This window comes from Budorcas taxicolor, chromosome 10, assembly GCF_023091745.1.
Source record: "Budorcas taxicolor isolate Tak-1 chromosome 10, Takin1.1, whole genome shotgun sequence".
In the NCBI taxonomy this organism is placed as follows: Eukaryota; Metazoa; Chordata; class Mammalia; order Artiodactyla; family Bovidae; genus Budorcas; species Budorcas taxicolor.
Genome location: NC_068919.1, coordinates 47,413,511 through 47,435,554, shown reverse-complemented (window position 1 = coordinate 47,435,554; position 22,044 = coordinate 47,413,511). Strand labels below are relative to the sequence as shown.

At 43.0% G+C, this 22,044-nt stretch overlaps 1 protein-coding gene across 1 annotated transcript in view; it reads right to left on the bottom strand.

Moving 5' to 3' along the window:
- RORA (RAR related orphan receptor A) overlaps nt 1-22,044 on the bottom strand; it is an 806,543-nt gene that overhangs the window by 620,278 nt on the left and 164,221 nt on the right. Inside the window, exon 2 of the mRNA XM_052646480.1 lies at nt 19,682-19,735. Coding sequence (XP_052502440.1) covers nt 19,682-19,735 — 54 coding nt within the window. The remainder of the gene's footprint in view (nt 1-19,681; nt 19,736-22,044) is intronic.

The following is a 22,044-nucleotide window of genomic DNA, read 5'->3' as shown; positions in this document are numbered from 1 at the left end:
GTGTCTGCCTCGTGGTTGTTCAGAGCAGAGTGTCAGAGCCTTAAGCCCATGAAATGCTGCAGCAAGTCTGTGAGCAAGGTGTGCTGCGACAACTTGCCACCTCAGGGAAGCGCTGAGGTTAATACCTGTATGGAGGAGCCACTCTAACAGAGTGGTCGCTTGTCACACATTCCTGATTTGATCCTTGTTCATCACTTCCTAGGTATACGCTTTGTTTTCATAAGCTAGTTAACCTGAAACCTTGTTTCCTCAATGATAACCTGGGATCACTATACCACTGTGATAAATATTAAAGGAAATTCAAACAATGTCAAAGAGTTGGGAGAGTTCCTGGCATATAGCAAGTGCTTGATGAAAAGTAGGTTTTATTGTTATCACAGGCTAACGTGTTACAGCTCAAACCAAACTCCAACCTTTTGGCTTAAATTCCGTGATCATTTCCCTGATTCACCCGCCTGCATTCTCTCCACGATGCCAGGTTGCCTCCTCGTCCTGTTGAGAACACCCACTGGCACCCACTGGTCTGTGCCTTGGGCTCTTTCTCACATAAACGCCCTCCAACCTGGTGTGTGAGTCCCTTAAAGACACAGACCATATACCATGGCCCAGTGTCTTCCCATGTTATTGTCAAAATGCTTTCATTGTCAACAAGGAGGTTATCTCCGACGGTTATTAAACAAATTTTACTAGCCACGGGAAGTGTCTCAACGTTGACTTGAGGAATTTGTTAGAAATATTGATCCTAGGAATGAAGTGGGTTTCCCAAACTGTTACCTAGAGGGCAGGAGTTAGCTATGCTTTCAGTCAAGGACCAGAGAGAAAATACTTTAGGCTTTATGAATCATGCGTTCCTGTGTCAGTGCTCAGCTCTGCTGTTCTGCCAAAGTAGCCACTGACAATGAACAAAACGAGGCTGGCTCTGTTGCAGGACAACTTAACAGGCAGTGGCCAGGTTTGCCCCATGGGTGGTGGTGGTTTTCTGACCCCAACTATAAGGATGGTAAAAAGTGTGGTCTAGGGAAATGGGTTAGTGGTCAAATCAAATGCTGTACACCGATTTGAGTCTTTTAATGTCATAATGCTCATTACCATACATAAACACACCTGCATGCACACATGTGAAATGAAAGTGTTAGTCGCTCAGTTGTGTCCGACTCTTTGCAACCCCATGGACTGTAGCCCACCAGGCTCCTCTGTCCATGGGATTTCCCAGGCAAGAATACTGGAGTGGGTTGCCATTCCTTCTCCAGGGGATCTTCCCAACTCTGGGATTGAACCCGGGTCTCTTGCACTGCAGACGGACGCTTTACCATCTGAGTCACCAGGGAAGCCCACATGTGTATACGTATGCATGTATATATGGAGTTTTTTCTAAAATCTCCCTGATCACTTCAAAGAGGAGGATATATGTATGAATGTATACATATTGTATGTGTGGGGGTCAGGTATGAGCTGGTAAGGATGAAGCAGAGACATAGTCTTATGGGGCATATTGATCATGAACTTGAAAGCCTGAGCTCTCGCAGCAACTTTGTTTCAGCAGCAGCCTGAGCAGGATGAATGGTGGTGTGCAGAGGTTTACACTTAGGATTCCTAAACCATAGCTTCTCTTTGACTTGGAGTCAATCCAGTGATCCACTGCTAATGGAATCTTCTGCTTGACCTGAATGAATTGTATTGATGCCTCTGGATAGGTATCCTATCAGGTATAGCATCAAAGCATCCCACCGCAGTTACAAGCTAGGCTCCACGAGAATAATACACCAGGGCAGCTATGCCACCTAGTGATGCTTGCATGTACTGTTCTTATCCCGAAGAGAGCTGGAAAGGCTTCTGGGAGGGCTGGCATTTGCTATTTCTGGCCAACACTTCCACATGCAAAGGAGTCCGAAACCTCATCCTGACTTTGAAACATTCCTTGTGGCTGCATTAGCCATTCCCCGCAAAGCTCAGAGGATATGACTGACTTCTTGCTAACATGGAGCAGCCCAGTTTTGCAGCACAAATTACCAAGGAATTTACAGCGCACACACACACACTCCCATCCTGCCCTTCAACAGAGAAGGAAGAGACATCTTCTCCTGAATATGAATTTGGCTGCAATACCCTGTTTTCCTGATTGTACAGCCTCAGAGTCTTCTGTATACAGCATTTGCTTTCTAAACTACACAAAAATGCTATCGTCTATGCTAATACAGTCAGAAAGAGAAAAGACACAGGATCGGTGGTGAGGATTTGTCCACCGTTCCAGACTGGCAAGCATCAGAGGTCCTGGCTATTAGTTCCATGTGGATGTAGCTTACACAAGCAGAGAAGTATCAGTGTTTTCATAAAATGAGACCACTCCTCCACCGAACCTAGTGGCAGAGGGGAAGATCTTTTGAGCCTCACGAAGGTTTAGGAGAAACTCTGGCCAAATCATACTTTCTCTCTCCCTTTCATTTCAGATTCTGGGTAAGAAGTCTACCACACAGCTAGAATTCTCAAAATCTGGATGGCCAAGCTTCATGCATGTTTTTCATCCTGCAAAATACAGTGAACCGCAGCAGTAGCACTAACACAGCTTTCAAATAGTGGTTCTAGTATCATACGATGCTGAGATAATAAGCTATGACTGTGTGTTTTCCATCAGGAAGGAAAACATCAGTCCAGGAGAGAAATGGAGGATGAATGACATTTATCAGATTGCAGTTCCTAAAAACAGATTTGCTTCACTAGATCAAAGACAGCCCATTTCTACACATCATCATCAATTCTGTGGGAACCATCCCAGACACTCTAAGTGTGTGTCTAAGCATGTGTTTTGAGACAAAAGTAGCTGATTCTCCTGATTGTTTCTACTCTGGGACATTCTTGATGGTCTCTGTACAGTTCATCAACACAAAAGCACAAAAGATGCCCATCCAGCTCAACAGGGAAGAGAGATGAAAGCTCCAGGCAGCGTGCCTTGTGTGCTTGGTCATGCTGTGCCCGGCACGAAAATGTCCAGTTTATCCCACTTATCCAGTTGTGAACCTGGTACAGGATTCCAGAAGGGACGTCTTTTTGTCTAATTCTCCTTCTTAAGTGTCTTTTGGGGAATAAATGGTAGCATGGCATAAATAAAGCATCCTAAAGAAAAATAAATCTCATATTCATGCTCACTCATTTCCTTTATATGATCAAAGGTTTAACCAGGTCTATCGCTCCCACTTTTGTCCTTGGAATCATCATACCTGTGTGGTCAGGAAGAGACATACAATTGGAACTACTCAATCACTTGGTCCCAGATCACTTGGTTTTCATCCAAAGCCAATAATCTCAAATCCTCATATTTTAAAATGCTCATCGAAGTGGACCGTTACTCTCTGCATACAGCTGTCAGCTGTGAAAACATTCTTTTTTGGACACAAAAATCTGGCTTTTGCCCCCTTTCCCCCCAAGACTCGACGGTGGCCTACCGACTCACGCTGACAAAAAGGACACAGATTCCCTGTGCACAGGTGACCCCTCTGCTTCAGAGAAAGCTCAGGGGGAGGTGTCATTGCTGGGGACACAGCTTCATGACAGCCACCACGCAGACTCTGAGCAGTTACACACGGACCGACCCATGGACGCTGTCCTGGATCTCCCATCATAGCTGGCTCTGAAGTTTGTGTCTGGGGAAGAGCCCCTTCAACAAAGCTGGATGTACCACCTTTGAGAATGGCTCTCGGAAACAAAATTCTTGCTTCTCCCTTTTGGAAGGGCTATGGGGAGACAACACAGCTGATGGTTATTTTTGTAGCCAGAAAACAAGTAGAATAAGACTCAGGCATGTGTTCAGACAAATGTGCTCCTTCAAGGCACTCCTCAATCTGCACGACAGTGGAGCATGCTTAAATCCCATTTGCGCCCTCAACGCTCCCAAAGCATAATATACCTATTGCATCCGTGGGGAAGATTTCTTTCTTCAAAAAATTTCAAAACTTATAGAAAAGGGAGAGTAGGGAACAGCCTACTTGAGTTGTTCTGTTTCCTGCAAAATTATTTCTTTAAAAGGAATCCTTTCAAAGTAAAATAGACTACATGACATTTTTATCCCAAAGCTGCTGGGTGGTAGGTGTGACTTGGAAATCTGCAGTTTGTTGCAAGCAAACCCACTTGGGTTGAGCATGAAGGCAAAAAAAGCAAAAGGGATGGTGATGAACAAATGGCAAGGTTTAGGATGGACTTAGCATCTTCATACTTAACTGTTGCTTTTACATGTATATCGTTTCCCCTGAAGACAAGAAGTCATGTATTATTATCAGGTGAGGAATAGAAAGAGTAATGCAGGAAGCAAAAAATAACTACCACTATGTTGTCTCCTTGTGTGTGCACACACGTGTGGTCAGTTGTGCACGACTCTAGTGACCCCATGGACTGCAGCCTACTAGGCTCCTCTGTCCATGGGATTTTCCAAACAAGAATACTGGAGTGGGCTGTCTCTTGGAGTCCCTGGAAACAACTGAAAAGAACTTCTGCTTTCCAAACAACTATCCTCCTTAGACGCAGAAGAGTCTACCTTCACCACCTGGCACAGCCATATTCTAGTTCTGAAATGCCTCAAACGATATCTAGCATCTCCTCACAGAGACGGAAACGAAGGGTAATGTGAACAAGGCTAGGGGCCCAGGATCACGATGAGAAGCCCCAGACCTTGTCTTTCTCATCCCACCAAGACTTAAGAAACAGCTGCCCTGGGACTCCCCTGGAGGTCCAGTGGTAAGGACTTTGCCTTCCAATGCAGAGGGTATGGGTTCCATACTCCGGAAGCTAAGACCCCACGTGATTCATGGCCCCCAAACTGAAACGAAACAAAAGCAACGCTGTAACAAGTTCAATCAAGTCTTGAAAACAAAGGAACAAACAGCTGCCCTTCTGAATTAGGCTCCCATCAATACTCAGTGTTCCAATAAAGTCCCTCCACTGAGTGCTTATATATTTATCAGTAATTATTTTAAATACTCTATTTTTGAGAAACTTGAAGCACAAGTATGGGAAAATGATACCATCAAACAACGCACTGTTTACGAAAAAGGCCAAAGTCTCTGGGCTGTACTGTTAAAGTAATGACTGACTCTCCCATGAACTTTCTTCCATATAAGTTGTGGTCCTTAGCACAGGGAACTATATAGTCCATATCTTGTAATAACCTAAAATGGAAAAAAGTCTGAAAAATAATACATAATTTTTTTCAGATTCTTATATATAACTGAAAAACTTTGCTGTATATGTGAAGCACTGTAAATCAACTATGGGCATTGTGCTAAGTTACTTCAGTGTGTCCAGCTCTTTCAGAAACCAACTATACTTCAATTTTGAAAAAACAAACACACACAAAGACACAGTCTTCATGGCCTTGCACTTTGTCTGAGTTCACTCAGTTATCTATTCCACCCTGATCATCCTAAGCTTTCTCTGCTTCTCCCCAGTTCTCTTTTTAAAAAATCAGAAGTCAAAAAAGAGTCGATAAATTTATACAGATAAATTTATACTGATTCTTTTTGCTGTATAGCAGAAACTAATACAACGTTGTAAAAGCAACTGTAATCCAATAAAAAGTAATTAAAAACAAAGCAAAAAAAAATTAAAGATTGGAAATCTGAATTTACCCTTTCTGTAGTAAAGTTTCATATGCTGGGTTTTAATATGTTTTCTGGGTTCGTTTTCATTCAGATTTTCCTTCATCATTCCTCAGAGCAGTTCCTGAAGCAAGCATGTCTTCCCTGAGTGACCAGGGCCACTATGAGGATTAATATTTATTTTGCAGCTTCTGTTTATAGAGCACCTAACGCTATTCAGCAGAAAATCACTTCATTTCCCGAAGAACATATTTTTGCCTACTGACTCCCCTACCTTGTCCCTGGCAATATGTGCAGGTGTTTCAGCTTCTTAAGGTGTTTTCAGATTTTCAGGTCATCTGCTAGGCCATTATTAGGTCCACCATAAAAAATAAATTCAGAAAGAAAAAGGCTGCTTCACAGATTCTAGCTGGTGTTTAAAAGCAAAATTTAAACAAAGTACACAGGCAGAAAAGTTTGATCATCCTGAAATATTACCGCCCATCAAAATGTCCCCTCCTGTATTTTTAGAACCATGTCTATGACAGTGGAGAATAGCGCTGCTAATGTCTATAGGCAACAAACAGCATCATTTGGGTTTGGGAAATGTTTTTTAGAAAAAGTGGCTTTAAATAATTGACATCAGAGCATTCTTCCTCCCTTCTGTATCTAGTAAAGTAAATACCTCTTGACAGGAAGCATTCCTTTATGGAAGCCCTAACTCCAAACTTCAAGTTCAAGGTAACTGCACTATTATTAAAAAGTGTACTTCAAATACAATGTCTCAGAAAATCATACTGTTTATAACAACAAATATTCAACTAATGTTACCAACTTAATTGCATTAAAAGATTCATGTACTACTACTATCTCTGGGGAAAAAAGTAAAGGAAAAGAAAAATACTAAGAAGGAAAACAGAAAAATAAAAGAACTAATCAAGAAAATGGAGGCCAGTTTTGGACAGTAAACTACTAACTTGCTGGCTCCTACATTAGGTAGTTTTATATGAGTTTTCTGATTTAGCCTAAATCCTATAGTAGGTATCAACCACCTTGTATCAGATGAAGAAAACAAGGTTCAGAGAGACTAAGTGTCTTGCCCAAGGGCAAAAGCTCTCACATAGAAAAGCCGGAACTTCTGTCTGGGTCTCTCTGAATCCCATGTTCCTTTCGTCATTCACAATGACTCTCAAACTGAAGACAAGAAGGGGAGAAATTAAAGCCTGATCCATCCAAGACAACAAAATCTAGGATTACTCAGAGACATTGAATTAACCATATTTTGAGTAAATATGTGTTTTCCAGCCATTGGATCAACTATGATGTGATTCAAACTGGCTTTTCTGAAAGCCAAAGATACCAGATGGACCGTCTTTCAATCTGGTGTTTTTGTCATTTAAACACAGGCCTAGAAATCAAAACAAATAGAAACATAAAAATCTTTTTTTAAAAAATATGGGCAATCTGTACCCCAGAGTAAAGACAAAGAACGACAAATAGTTACCAAAACCAGTCCTATAAGAGATTAGGCCTAAATCTATGATGAACCTAGACAGTGTATTAAAAAGCAGAGACATCACTTTCCAACAAAGGTCTGTCTAGTCAAGCTATGGTTTTTCCGGTAGTCATTAACGGATGTGAGAGTTGGACCATAAAGAAGGCGGGATACTGAAGAACTGATGCTTTTGAATTGTGGTGCTGAGGAGGCTTTTGAGAGTCCCTTGGACAGCAAGGTGATCAAACCAGTCAATCCAAAAGGAAATCAATCCTGAATACTCATTGAAAGGACTGATGCTGAAGCTCCAATATTTTGGCCACCTGATGCAAAGAGCTGACTCATTGGAAAAGACCCTGAAGCTGGGAAAGATTAAGGGCAGGAGGAGAAGGGGGCGACAGAGGATGAGATGGTCAGATGACATCACCGCTTCAATGGACATGAGTTTGAACAAACTCCAGGAGATAGTGAAGGACTGGGAAGACCAGCGTGCTGCAGTCCATGGGGCTGCAAAGACTTGGATGGGACTTAGTGACTGAACAACAACAGCCGTGAAGAAAGGCAGTCACCCCTCCAGTTTCCTCCTGCAGGAGAGTCATCAATCACTACTTCTGCTGTGTGGAGATAAAGGTCCCCTGACGTGGGCATCCAGAGGGCTTCTGACAGCACTTGGCCTGCTCCACCTTTCCATCTGCCTTCCCTCGTGCCCCCTGACTTTTCCAGGTATGTCACGGAAAAGCAACAATGCCTTTAATAATCTATATTTGACAAGACTGGAAATTAACCTTTTAGTGAATCTTTCACATTGAATGGGAAACAACAGGAGCAGTGGTGCTGTGACATTTTTGGTAGGTGAGCACATCAAAGGCGCCTGCCTCCAACCATCTCCCTGAACACCCAAGGGTATCTCCGGCTGCCAGGTCTCCTTAGTCTCGACAGGCGCGAAGCAGAGAGGAAGGGAGCCTAAGTGAGTTCGCCGGATCCTTCACACAAAAGGAAGGTATTTCAACCCACTTCTACTTCAATCTTATGCACTTCATTATGCCTGGCTTTTTAACATTTAGGTAAAAAAGGGAAAGACAGGATGAAAGACAAAGCACATTATTTCTGACTGCCAAGCTCCCAAATACAGAAATACATGGACACGTGACTTCAAACCCTTACACACTCCACCTTAATCTTTCTGCTGGCAGTTTTCAGAATGATCATGTTTAGTATTTTCTGTTGGGAAGGCAAGTGCCTTCAGCATTTCTTCAGATGTCAAGAAGCATTTTAAAACTGAAAGCACATGAAATCTGGAGTCAGCTCATAACACTGTCATATAATAATGAAGGAACAAATAATTATGCTCATCTCTAAGATGCCTATGTTCTTGCATCCCCATAGCTAGTGTCTAAGGGCCACAGTGAGTCACACATGCATAGAAACCTCCAGTTTCTCTCCCCTGTCACTTTCCTTAATTCCAGAAACACAGGAGAAGAAACCACACAGAAGACATTGATCTTTGTACAAAGTCACCTTCAGGATCCATCACTGACAGAGCAGTCATTAGGCTAATAATAGACATTTGGGACTCTACCGTTCTGAAAATCTCTCTCTTCATTCATGGATCAAACCAAAACACTAGTTAAAATAGACCACCATGGATGGGGAAATTTGAAGCATGCTTGATTAGTTCTGAACAAAGTTTAAGGAGAGATGCAGTCACAGATTTAGGTACTAAGGGTTTCATGGGCACTTCTTACATGAGTGTGGATTGCTCCTGACTGGATAGTGGGTTTTCTGTTTTTCAGTTCTGCCCCCTTATGGCTAGAGCAGTCAGGGAGGCCTCACGGAGGAGAACTGTGACTGGACCATGGCTGGGGTGGGGGGTGGGTAAGCTGTGGGAGGGCGGGGAGTGGGGGCGTGGATCTGGCACCCTGGTAGGAAACGGCAAGAACAGAGGAGGAGAGGACAAGATATGAGGAAGGAGAAAGCATTGCCTGGAGGGTCCGTTTTTAGAAGGGGAGATGAAGGTCAGACAGGCACGGTGCGGCCAGACAGGAGGTTGGGCTATGGTTCAGAGTTCATCCCCAAAGCCACAGGGAGCTTCCAGGGCTTCTCTGCGCCTCTTAGCTGTTTGCTGAATGGCTAAATGTGCAGGAGACGAAAGTTCAGGAGGAAGGACATGTCTGAAGGCGCATTACTCTTGCTGCCAGGTCTGGGATGGATGTGAAGGGAGTTGGTCCATGGGCAGAAAACAAGGAACATGATGTAGGTAAGTGGGAGAAAGGCCCTGTTTCAGGCAGTGGCAGAAGAGAGCCAGGTGGGTGATTTTAGGGAAGTCGGGAAGGTTGCAGACGAATAGAATATCAAAGGGTGAGACTGGGAAGAGAGGACAAACTTGTGGATAACGGGGTGATTATGCTGAGGAGACCAGAAGAATAATGACAGCATTGAAACACAGAGTTCACGGTCACTGGGCCCTGACTTCCAGGGTCTATCACTTTGTATTTTAACCAGATAAAATACCTTGCATCATCATTAGTCAGTGTTGTCCATTAGACGATAGTCTAGACAAGGACAAAGCCTGCATCTTACTTGCCTTCATCTGTTCCAAGTTTTGGAAGCACAACATCTGACACAAAAGAGTACAGGTGTTCAAAAAATACTAGCAAGTACAGGAGACTCTGGAGAATGATGAAGCTGTCAAAAATCAGGTGAGTTTGTAATGACAAAGCATGTCCATAGTCATGACTAACGGTGACACTGGGGATACAGACGCTGTCTCTGACTTCTTTCATAACTATGGGCCTTCTCCTGACTAGGAATATCCCGTTACTCCTGCATCTTCCTTCCTAATGTCTGTCAGGGGCATCCTTTGCTTTCTAAGGTGCAGATGAATGCTCTATCAGGACACACTCCTCGCCTGGAGGAACATAGAGGAGTTAAAAAAGCCAGGAACTGAACCTCAAGGGTGCCTCCATCTTGGTAGCAGGAAGGGAAAGATTATCTAGTTGTTCTAAGGAAGTCAGAACAACCAAGATTCATGCCTATGGAAGGAAACACTTAAAATGCAGGCCACCCGAACCACCGGACCTCAGAAGATGTTCACTGCATACCTCAGAGTGATGCTTACTCAGCTATAAATTCTATTTCTCGCGCTTTGAACGACAGTTCGCTTTCTGATTCCCTGCCTACCAAAGAGTTATTCTTTTTTTTAAATTTATTTATTTTTGGCTGCGGTGGGTCTTCATTGCTGTGCAGGCTTTTCTCTAGTTGCAGCAGGCAGGGGGCTATTTTCTGGTCGTGTGTGGGCTTCTCATTGTGGTGGCTTCTCCTGCTGCAGAGCGCAGGCTTGAGGGCAGCGTGTGGGCTCAGTACTTGTGGCTCCCGGGCTCTAGAGCACAGGCCCAGTAGTTGTGGTTCACAGGCTTACTTTTTCCTCAGCGTGTGGAATCTTCCCAGATCAGAAATTGAACCTGTGACTCCTGCATTGGCAGGCGGATTCTTTACCACTGAGCTACCACAGAAACCCACCAAAGAGTTATTCAAATGTGCCTGTTTACTACAAGCCCATTGTACGAGCGATTGCATGTTTGTGTCTGGAAGAACGGAAGTTTGCAGTTACCTTCCTTACTCCATTCAATATCTACTTTGAGATATGTCATTCTGATTTCTATCAACAGAAACCTTTCCTTCATAGGAAAATCAGAGCTCAGGATTTCCTGCTACCTATGGCATATAATAAAAGATTCTTCATCGCAGTTTTCTTTACCTGTCCCCTAATAGGGCTTACCTTGTGGCTCAGCTGATAAAGAATCCGCCTGCAATGCAGGAGACCTGGGTTCGATCCCTGAGTTGGGAAGATCCCCTAGAGAAGGGAAAGGCTACCCACTCCAGTAATCTGGCCTGGAGAATTCCATGGACTGTATAGTCCACAGGGTCGCAAACAGTCAGACACGACTGAGCGATCTTAACTTAATAGGGAGGGATCAGTTGAAAAGCTGAGCCAAGGACAGATGGTATCAAAGAGAAAACTTAAAGTAGACACAAAGCTCTCATTTGAGCAGCCAATAACTCTAATCAAGAGAAGGGGATTTGGTTACATTCAATAAACCAGTCCATAAAATATAAAAGATGGATCAAAACCCTTCTGCATTTGAAAAAAAAACAATGCCCTTCTGATAAGTGCCACCCAATGATTAGTTCCATGGAGGCAGGAGGAGGCAGATGTCTGTATTACTATCCGATTAATCCGAATCACGTATTGCAGAGTATAACTCCAGAGAGGTACCCTATTACATTTGTTGAGTGAAGAGACTGTAAACTAATTCCTTGCAGGGAGAGGCAGATTTCACCTTTCCCAGGCTCTCCCCCCACCACAGCTGGCATCATGCTGTGTCAAGTGAGCACGTGATAATCATGTTCGCTGGTCCTCTGGCATCCAGACCCCTGTCTCACTGTTCTCCTGGCCCACTTCCCCTCCCCACGGTGCTCTGTCTACGTCAATGCACTGTAGGAGCCCCTTCTCCCTGGCCCAGCCCCAAGTGGTTGCCATGACAACCCACCCTAACAGCAGGCACTTGACAGGGGCCTTCCCCTACGCCTCAGGACAGGAGGCAGTGTGGAGACCCTGAGACCCACAGCAGGGGAGGAAATGAGGAAATCACATCCCCAGTTGCCATCACCTCCCTTGGTCACAGACTGCTCAGCTGCTCAGGGAAAGCGGGGCCTCTGTCTCTGGAGTTTCCACCTTTCCATCCCAACAGCCTGTGGGAGAAACAGGATGTATCAGTGGTCATATCACCTAACTCTTTTTATTAAAACAAGCAAATGGCTAAAAATCCAGCATCCTAGATAATTTAAATATCCAGCCTGAATCTAAAGGCAGGTATCCCCAAAGTCTTTATGTGGAAAGAGGTGCTATTTTCCGGCCCCAACCAGAATTTGGCATTGAAGGACAAGGCAAGAAGTGAAGTCAAGGTGCAGGTATACGTGTATCTCTCGCGTGTGAGGACAGGCAGCATGGTTGATGTTGTTGGGTGTGGGTGGCACATGGTACACAGCCTTCTTGTCTCATTCTTCACTCTAAGGTGTCATTCTCTGACTAAGGTTCCTTCCTATGCATAAGCCCTTTATGATTTATTCATCACACTTATATTGAAAATAATTCAAATTTACATAGCCTTTCTCTAAATTTCAAGAGTTTAAAGGAAATTTAAGCTACTGCTTTAGCTGCTGGGCAGAAGGGGACTGCAAAGAGTTAGGCATTATGCATCAGTGCATCAGCACCTTGCATACAGTAGGTACTCAATAAATGGTGGCGGTGGTGGTTTAGTGGCTAAGTCGTGTCCGACTCTTGTGACTCCATGGACTGGAGTCCACCAGGCTCCTCTGTCCATGGGATTATCCAGGCAAGAATACTGGAGTGAGTTGCCATTTCCTTCTCCAGGGGATCTTCCCGACCCAGGAGTCAAACCCAGGTCTTCTGCACTACAGGCAGATTCTTTAACAACTGAGCTATAAAGGAAGCCCAACACTAAATAAATAAATGTTAATGAGTTAAATAGAAATACTAGAAGTGAAGCCAGCACCCTGCACCAAGGGCACTGTCCTCCTTTTACTAGGTCTTAGTTCCTAAATCCTGACATGGCACCAGGGTAATGCCACAGCAACAGCAGGGACAAAGTCACTTGCCCGCACAACACTGCTGCTGTTGTGTTTGGCCAAACCTTGGGCCATGCTTCCCACTTCTTGTGTCTTTCTCAGTCCTCTCCTCAAGATCCAGTTCTACTTCCCTAAGGCCTCCTGTTCTTAGGGACTTCCCGCTTCTCGACAGCACTGCACAGTTGATTCACGTCATGTGGAACTTACAAATCAGAATAAGCACCCCTTTTACTTTCTGAGAAAAGGTGTGAGGTTTGGGTGATAAAGCCTCAGGAGAGCCATGCAGTGGCTTCCAGCCAGTCATGCTGATGATCCCCATCTCTATAACCCAACCAAGTGGCCCAGATACCAATGAGAGAAAGAAAAGTCATTACTTCTGCTCCCTTGGCTGGAAAGGGGCATTTCTCTGGACTGGTGTTCCCCTGGAGAGGCCTCTGGGAGTCCTGAAAATCAGGTCTGCTTAAGAATATGAACCACTCTAAACCAGCATTCTGCAGAAGCTTACCAAGGTCAGCAGAGAGCAGTGGGGAGGGGCTGTGCTGGCCGGGATGGAGGCAGGGAAGAGGTCTCAGAGGAGGAGACCTGGAGCAGAGTGTTGAAAAAAGGAGGAGTAAACTCAGTGGAGAAGATCCAGGAGGGCACTTCGGGCAGAGGGAACGGCCTGGATAAAGGCTCTGCGTGTTTGTGACCACTGCTTCTTCAATGAGCAGCCTTCAGGCACTTGCAGGCAGTAGGTGCATTTCACATGTGTGTTTGTGCATGTGGTGTCCCCATGGCATTGCTACCTGGAGTGATGACAGTGGCATCCCCTTTCATCCCCCTCATACGTAGGGCAGGGATAGGAGTTCTGTGTCTACAGGGAATAGTCTCCATCCTTGAGGGTGAGTGTTTCTACACTTACTACCAAGGTCCGAGGACATGCTCCCTTCAAAAAGCCTGTGATAAAGTAAAACAAGGCATGCCACTTCAAGTGAGCTCTCCTTCCATACTGGACTCTTCTAATTTATCACAATTATCTGAAAGCAACAGAATTTACAAAGCTTGGGTAAATTCTGAGACAAAGGTCCACAAACAGACCGTAATGGGAAAAGGTCAGGAGTGGGCACTCAGATCAGACACGTTCACTGGTGTGCTTGCTGACCGGCGGGACACATCTGTGAGCACCCGGGTGGCCACGCAAAGCCCACCAATCAGGACACGCTATTCAGTGGCACTGCCGACAACAAAGCTCCCCTTAGAGACTGACGAGTGTCGTATCCAAGGTCTTCATGTGCGGAGCTGCTACTGTCCCTAAATAGAAATTCAAGCTCCACAGAAAAAGAGATTCCCTTCATCATGGGTTGTCTTATTTCACCAAAACGAAGCTTGTTAAGAAAGATGGGCATGGAAGGAGGCAGGGAGAAGACAGCCACAGCCCCATGAGACAACACTGGAGTATTTACACTCTATCAGTGCAACCTGATAATGCAAAAGTTGTGCCATTCAGAACCTGGTGTAAATGTTGAGCACACTTTCTATTGTATTATCTAAATGTAAAGAGTAATTCAGATAATGTTCCCTGGCCTTGTATTTGTACCAAAGAGAATTTTTGTACATCAACACAGTCAACTAATAGTTTGGTAAAATAAAATAATAACCTGGAATCAGATTGGCCTGATTGAAATCTTTGAAATATTTACTAGTTGTATGTCCTTGGAAAATCTTCAATATTTCAAAAGCCTTATTTTTAAAATGGGGATCTTCACCCTCATAGGCCTGCTGAGAGGCTGAGGTGGTTAATGCATATCAAGTATTTAATGCACTGTCTGGCACATGGCATGTGCTCAATAAATATTAACTATTATGAGTACAAAAGAGTAGGAACATTAAATGATGCCTTTTCAACTTAAGAATCTTAAGTGATTGCAAACTGAGTTTCCTATGCGAACAGTAAAAAATAAGCCAGTATTGCTTCTTCGGTTGCTCAGTGGTAAAGAATACACCTGCCAATTCAGGAGGCGTAGGTTTGATCCCTGGTCTGTGAAGAGCCCCTGGAGAAGGAAATGGCAACCCACTGCAGTATTCTTGCCTGGGGAATCCCATGGACAGAGGAGCCTGGTGGGCCACAGTCCATGGGATGGCAAAAGAGTCAGACATAATTTAGTGCCTGAACAACAACAAAACAACAACGAAATTGCAAAATAAAGTAAGAACATGTTGGCCTAGATGTTAAACTATGGAAAACACTGGGAAACTCAACTTCTAGTCCTGGTCCTGAACTGCCTTTCGGTATTGGGCCTTCCACTAGCTTCAGAATAAGCTTTGGTAGAGTTATTACTGGATAATGTCTCAAACCCCTTCCAGACATAACATCCTGGAGTCAACCTTCAGGGCAGCTGTGATGGCAAAGGTCAACTCAGCACATTTCATAAACCATAATTAGAGGACAGTGTGATGGGGCCTATCAGCTGTGTTATGTAATTAGCCCTCTGCCTCAAGGGAGGGAGTGCCTGTGTACAATTATGCAATCACATTCCGAAAGGAAAGGCACTAAGGCACATCAAATCACAAAGAAAAACAACTCTCATTCCTTGGAGCCACAGTTTCCACCTAGGAATGCTGTCCAGGTAATTTGAGTCTGCACCTTCTTAGCACCAAATATTTGAACAGCTCTTTATTTTTGTAATACCTGGCAATACAAAGGGCACATTTACATGGCCCGTTCTTATTGGCTTTATATTAAACTGGGGAGCTATATCCCATTATACCTGTGCTGTAACCTGGCACTTCCCGCTTAGCCTAAAATCCTAGCGCAAACTTTATGGTTTTTAAACTTTGGAGTGTGTAAGATTCACCTAGGGAGCTTGTTAAAAATGCAGACCCTCTCCCTCCTACTGATTCTGCAGTTCTACTGTGGAGTCCAGTGATGTGCCGTTTTCACAGCCTCCCCAGATTCTTGACATCAGTGATGCCTTCTGTGAAAAGCACTCTAAGACTCATTTTCAGTAGCTTTGGGGAGACCATGTGGGTGGCTGAGCAACCATCACCACCAAAACTGAGACTTCTGCACTTCACCTCACCGTCAGGTAGAAAGAAAAACTAAAACGCCATCTGTCCATCCCCTTTCCTGGCAGAGAAGTGGAACTGTAGAAAAGATTTAAAACAACTTGGGAGCAGTGCCTGAACCTCTTTATCATTTTCAAAACCTTCATCTCACCCATTCTCAATTTCTTAGATGAAGGGTATCAGATACATCCGTTTGCTCTTGCAGTATATCTAAAATTCCTTAGCTCCTTTATCCCTTCCCAAACCTTCCTTGGCTTCGTTAGGTTGTTCTTAAGGTATATTGGTCCAGCTGCAGATCACAGTATAAATGGCCGGAGACATGCTTTTGATTTGGATTCCAACACCCTCCACAATTACACCCAGCCTGCCTTTTGGACCATAACCACAATTTGGTCAGTCTTCGGAGAACTGTCCGCAGTAACATGTAAACCCATTTACTGGGTTATCACCTATAATTCTGGCTGCTCACCTCCAAGTGCAGTTTGAGTTAGCTTTTCCATGTGCTTTGGTTATACAGATGCTCTTTTGCTTCTTTTCTGCACACGTGGCTCATGTCAGATCAGTATTTCACTATTACATCCAGAAGTTTCACTACACACAAGCTCACATAAAAGTGAACAAATGGACCAGCATCTAGAGGCCTGTACTGTTTATAATCTTCATTCAAAGAAATGACATTGTCTATCTACCCATTGTTTCCTGTCTCTGAGATAATCTCCACCCTTGAGACTGTTTCCTCTGATACCATGTTCATTAATAATTGTAGGAGGAGGACATATCTGGAAAAATGTGCTATGTCAATTGCATTTATTCACCAAATTCTCATGACAATTGCTCAATTGTTCCAGGTTCTTTGACAACTTAGCCTTGACTCCGACAAGTATGTCATTGTGCTGTGCATTTAAATCTGCAAGCAAGGCAGAGTAAGTGCTGCCCATTGTGCTGTAAGCCTGAGTCATTCATTCAGTCAATACAGACCTTTCTGGGAAAAATGAGATTACCTCACCCACATCAAGAGTCTTAGCTTTTGGGAATGACCACACTCAAGCATGTACCTATCTGTGCAGTCCTATTCCTCAGTTTAGCTCACGTAGCCCAGGATTTACAGCCCATCACCCTACAAAGCAACAAAATTATATTGGGCACCCGAACAGTTAAAGCCTTTCCCCTACTGAGTAAGATGCAGAAACAAGTACTCTTGAAAAAACAAAGAGAAATTAGTCTGATAATGAAAAACCACTGAAAGCAATTTACAAACCATTTCCCCTGACAGTATATAAACTGTTAATATAATGTACATAATTCAGGATCGGTCCTTTTTGGATTCCTCCCTTCTAATCATGCATCTTTCTAGCAGCAATACTGACACTTGAATCTCTTCTCATAGTTTCAGAAGGATACACGGTAGCAAACATAACTATACATTGAATGAAACTAACGGTTTGTATTGTTTATTCAATGGAAATGTCTCTTGTAATTAAAAATAAAGGTTGATCAAGCAACTGTGAAACCAAATATTCACAGAATCCAAGCACTTGTGCAAAGCCTAAATTTGTGCTCTGCACCTTTAAATAAACAAACTAGGGGATCACCACAAATAAAAGGGAACTTGAACGGTGAAACTATTATTTCCTTAAAAAACTATGCAAGCCAAGAAAGAAGTTTTGCAAAATAAAATTGGTGGCGGCTATAATAAAGGGGGAGCCCTGATATCCCAAAGAACAGAAAAGCAAAAAGAAATTTCAGAAAGGATAACAAATTAGTTTAGCAAAGTCACAATGAGAGAGGGCAGAGGATGCAGCGTCCAAGAAAAGAGGAAGGGGCGAGTGGAAACAGCTGGAATTGTTCAGCTGTGTCAACATTCGGCTGTTTCACAGATTGACTAGCAAAGTGTCATCTGAAACCAATTACATTCCCAAAACCCCACGGACCCAGTTCATAACATTGATTAATCCACATTGTGAAAAAATCCCCAAGCAAGACTAGAACAGCTGTCAGCCCTTGGAGCTCAAAACACACACACACAGACACACACAGACACACACAGACACACACAGACACACAAAACAGCAATTGCTTAAGAAAAAGAAAGGAAGAAAAAGCTCCTCTTGAAATTTTAGGGGTTTTTCAGAAGGTATGCCTACTGAAATAGAAAATAGATTTAAAACTGCTTCTACCAGTGCCTGTTTGAGAACAAACGACTATAATTAGAAAAGCAGGGGTTACATTAAAATAAACCGAAAGTCCATTCCCAAAATCAGAATGAGCTGCCTCCAAGTCTAGAATACCTTGTGTCTTTTTGCTCCTTTTTGGGTATAACAGTACACATTTCATTTTTCTTAAGTGCTTTTCTTCCTTCTCATTATTTTAAATGCATTGCTCCCATCAAAATATCTATTTAACATATTTTCTAATCAAGACATTTTCAATACTTTTGTCACATTTCACAAAGGGAGAAGTAAACACAAAGTCCTTGATTTGCAAACACACAACTTGTTCTTGAGTCAAATATACAAACGGCCACCACACCCCTGCCGTGCCTCCTCTCCTTGTATGGGAGCCTGTTAAGGTTTTCATGAAGCTTTGTTTGGCCTTGCCTCTGGAGCTAACATGGTTAGATATCCAGCCACCAGGCACACACCTGAACACTACATAAATGGTTATGAAAGGCCTTAAGAAGTTTCCAATTTTGTACTTGGTCTGCAGTCTCCGCAGTGATACCAGAGAAGCTGTAAAAGTCTGACAGCCTTTGGATGGATTTTTTTTCCCCACAGAAATAAAATATAGGCTTACTCACTTGTTCACTCATTCAGCAAACATTTGTTGAATGTTTACTCTATACCCAATACTGGGTTTCAGCATTTGTGTTTTATATATGTGCAAAAGCACTGAAAGGTTTAGTGACCTGCCTAGGGCCACAGAGAGAGATTGTGCTCCAGTCTGGACCCAAACCCAAGACCACCTGATATCTAACTCGGTTCTCTTTCTAAAAAACCATGTTACTACATTATGTTTAACACAGATTTTCATAAGCTAGCTAGGGAGCCCCAAAAGCAAGTAAAATATAGTTCCTACAGGGGAATGCATTCCAAGTTACAAAAAATGGTAGAAATAGGACTTTAAGAACATAAGCAGTTCATATATTCAGATTACACTCTAAGTTTGCTCTTTTCCTTTCTAAGTATCCCATTAGTAATCTAATGGTCTCCTCTGTTGAAACGCCACTCTGTAAATTTTATGAAACTGAAGTATGCCTTTGATACATGGATCCTTTTGCTTGTGTTTCATAGACTAATCTCTATTACTAGAATTAACTGTTTCTCTGTAACTCAGACCTTTCAGAGAAATACAAACCTTCATTGCATTGGTATATCCTTGGATTTAAAAAACAAAGGAAAGCAAACAAACCACAATTTACTGTGTCAGGCAAAGGAACCTCGGCTTATTCTTTGAATTTCAGAACTGGAAGGCCAACATTAACAACAGCAACTTATTTCAGATATAAAGAAGTCATGTTACTAAATACTGTTCTCCAAACCATAACATTCTCCGAGCTTTGCAGTAGGTAACACCTACACTGAGTTTTATAGGATTTAAGCAAGTCCAAACTCAAAGTAACTGGGGTGGAGGCAGGACAAAAACAGAGCAATAAGAAAGTCTCTAGACAGGCTCTCCAATTCTTTCCACTATTTTTTTTCACTCTAGAGGATATTTATAATTATTGTTTTTTAAATGCTCATGATGTCATAGATAACGAACACCAACTGCTCCCCACAGAACTCTTACTACAGTACATGTTTATAAGAGCAAATTACTGTTTATACACAGATAGGATTATAAATGAGGGGAAGAACATTACAAATTACATGTTATTGAAAAAAAGCCAGAACATTTCCATTTCTTGCTTTTCATGAAAAAACATCATTACCTGGATCATGCCGCCTTCTCTGAGTTCCCTCACTGGACACTGGCATGGATAACCCTACAAGATTAGAGTAGTAAGTTTATGTTTTTATGATATGATTTTAGAACACAGGGTAATACCCACAGTGATAGGAGCAAAATCACTCACATTTCCATATTTCAAACTACTCTACGAATCATTAGAGTACAAAGATTTTAACTTTAAGTGCTGGATGAAGAGATCATCCGTCCCAAGAACTACATACGTCTGCTGCTGCTGCTGCTGCTGCTGCTGCTGTTGCTAAGTCGCTTCAGTCGTGTCCGACTCTGTGCGACCCCATAGACGGCAGCTCATCAGGCTCCCCCGTCCCTGGGATTCTCCAGGGAAGAACACTGCAGTGGGTTGCCATTTCCTTCTCGTCTAGGACCTTCAAATAAATCGTCCTAAAAGGCTGATCATTTAACATTTAGAACTGAATCTTAAAAGAACCTGAATGAAGTTTTGTACAAAATGGGGTCTTTTCTCTGCACATTTGGATTAATAAAAAGTAAGTGATATTGTTTTTACTTTCTTATCAATACTATCTACTTTATAAAGTGTGCTCTGCTCCTGGAAATAGTATTTTTGTGAACTAACATAGGGTCAAGTTATAGATCTACCTCAGGCTACCATATGACCTTAAAGAAGACTGAAAGATCACAGAAGCAGCATCTTTCTTTTTGGTTCTAATACTATTTTGAAATGAGTTAATACACATAAAGTCCTCAAAACAGGGTATGGACCATAGTAAAAGTCTTGGAATAATGTCACATGTTCAGTGTTTCCATTCCATTGGAGTTCCAGGAATCCACGTCTGGGCAGGCCCAAAGTGGTTCTGCAGCAAATGAATGGAAGACTTTTTTAAAGGTATGGCTTCCAATCCACTTCTCTCCACCATCGAAGGCATCTTTTCCTAACTCACTGCAGAAAAGGAGTTGAAACTGAGCAGGCAGTTCACCTGTGCTCTGAACTACAACTGGCAGAGACCTGGAAATGCTTTGCTTCTATGCTCTACTCTGAACAGCTTTCTGAGATTCATATGCTAAAAGACCCTTGTTTGATTGTGAAGCAAGGGTGAGGCAGTATGCAGGTGCACCATTTATCACAACAAGCTTCCTTACTGCTTCTGTTATTTAAAACCAAGACACTCACTGACCCCGTAGGACTATGAACAGCTCACACCTCAGACACCTAGACGATCTCAGGGTTGGAATGGGTATTAAATGTTGTCTAGGCCCACCACCCTGCAGCACTGTTGGGCACAGCTCAGTGCTTCAGATTTCTCAAATGGCATGAACTGCCTACCAACGGCACCACTGTTTATGTTGCAGGGCTATTAACTTCCCTTAACCCAAGAGAGTTTCAAGGATACTGGGCCTAGGGGATAAAGGGAAATAGACGTGTGGAGAGCCCCAAGAAAAGCTCTCATCTCTATTTGTCAGGTATCCAACTTAAAGCAAATATTAAGGGACTTGGAGAAGGGAATGGCAACCCACTGAAGCATTATTGCCTGGAGAAGTCCATGGATAGAAGAGCCTGGTGGGCTACAGTCCATGGGGTCACAAAGAGTCAGACACGACTGGGTGACTTCACACCAGACCTGGTGGTCCAGTGGCTAAGACTCTGCATTCCCTTTGTTTGCTATTATCATGGGAAGCAAAGCAAGCTCCACCAGGACCTCCACAGTCATGCCAACACACTTTGATCTAAAAGCCATTCGTAAAAAGAGTAATGTAATTTGAAAATATACATTGAGCACCTACTCTTTCCAGACTCTGCCCTGAAGTAGTCAAAGGTCCACTGAATGATACAGACATGGAAATAGACATGAGATATAGGCAATTATTCTGTTACTCCAGAAAGAAACCACTGCTTCTAAACTAAAGGCAGCACATTTACAAATGGGTCCAAAGGAATTCTTGACCTGGAATTGATTCTGATATTGAAATATCTTTAAAGAAACAGATCGTGTCTACCAGTTGCTTACAATTTATCAAAATCACCTTTCCACCAAAATCACCTTCCCATTTTTGAGTAAAAATTCTCATTATCTACTGGACTATTTCAGATAAATGTCATGAAGGTGGTAGAGTCCTTCCCAGTGTTGAAGACCCTTCTCCTTTGCTTCAGGTGAGGTAGAGGCTATGGTTCCCAAGCTGTGAGACTGCAACTAACTCACAAGAAAGCCATGGGATATTTTAAAAAGTCAAGGGTAGCACAGTCTCTGTCAGTAGCAGACACTGCTACTAGTAATTCGAAACTATTAATATATGGAACTATTGCTATTCCTCTTGGTCTAGGGAGTGAAAAAATTCCTGAGAAACAAAGATACCATGAGCTGAGAATGT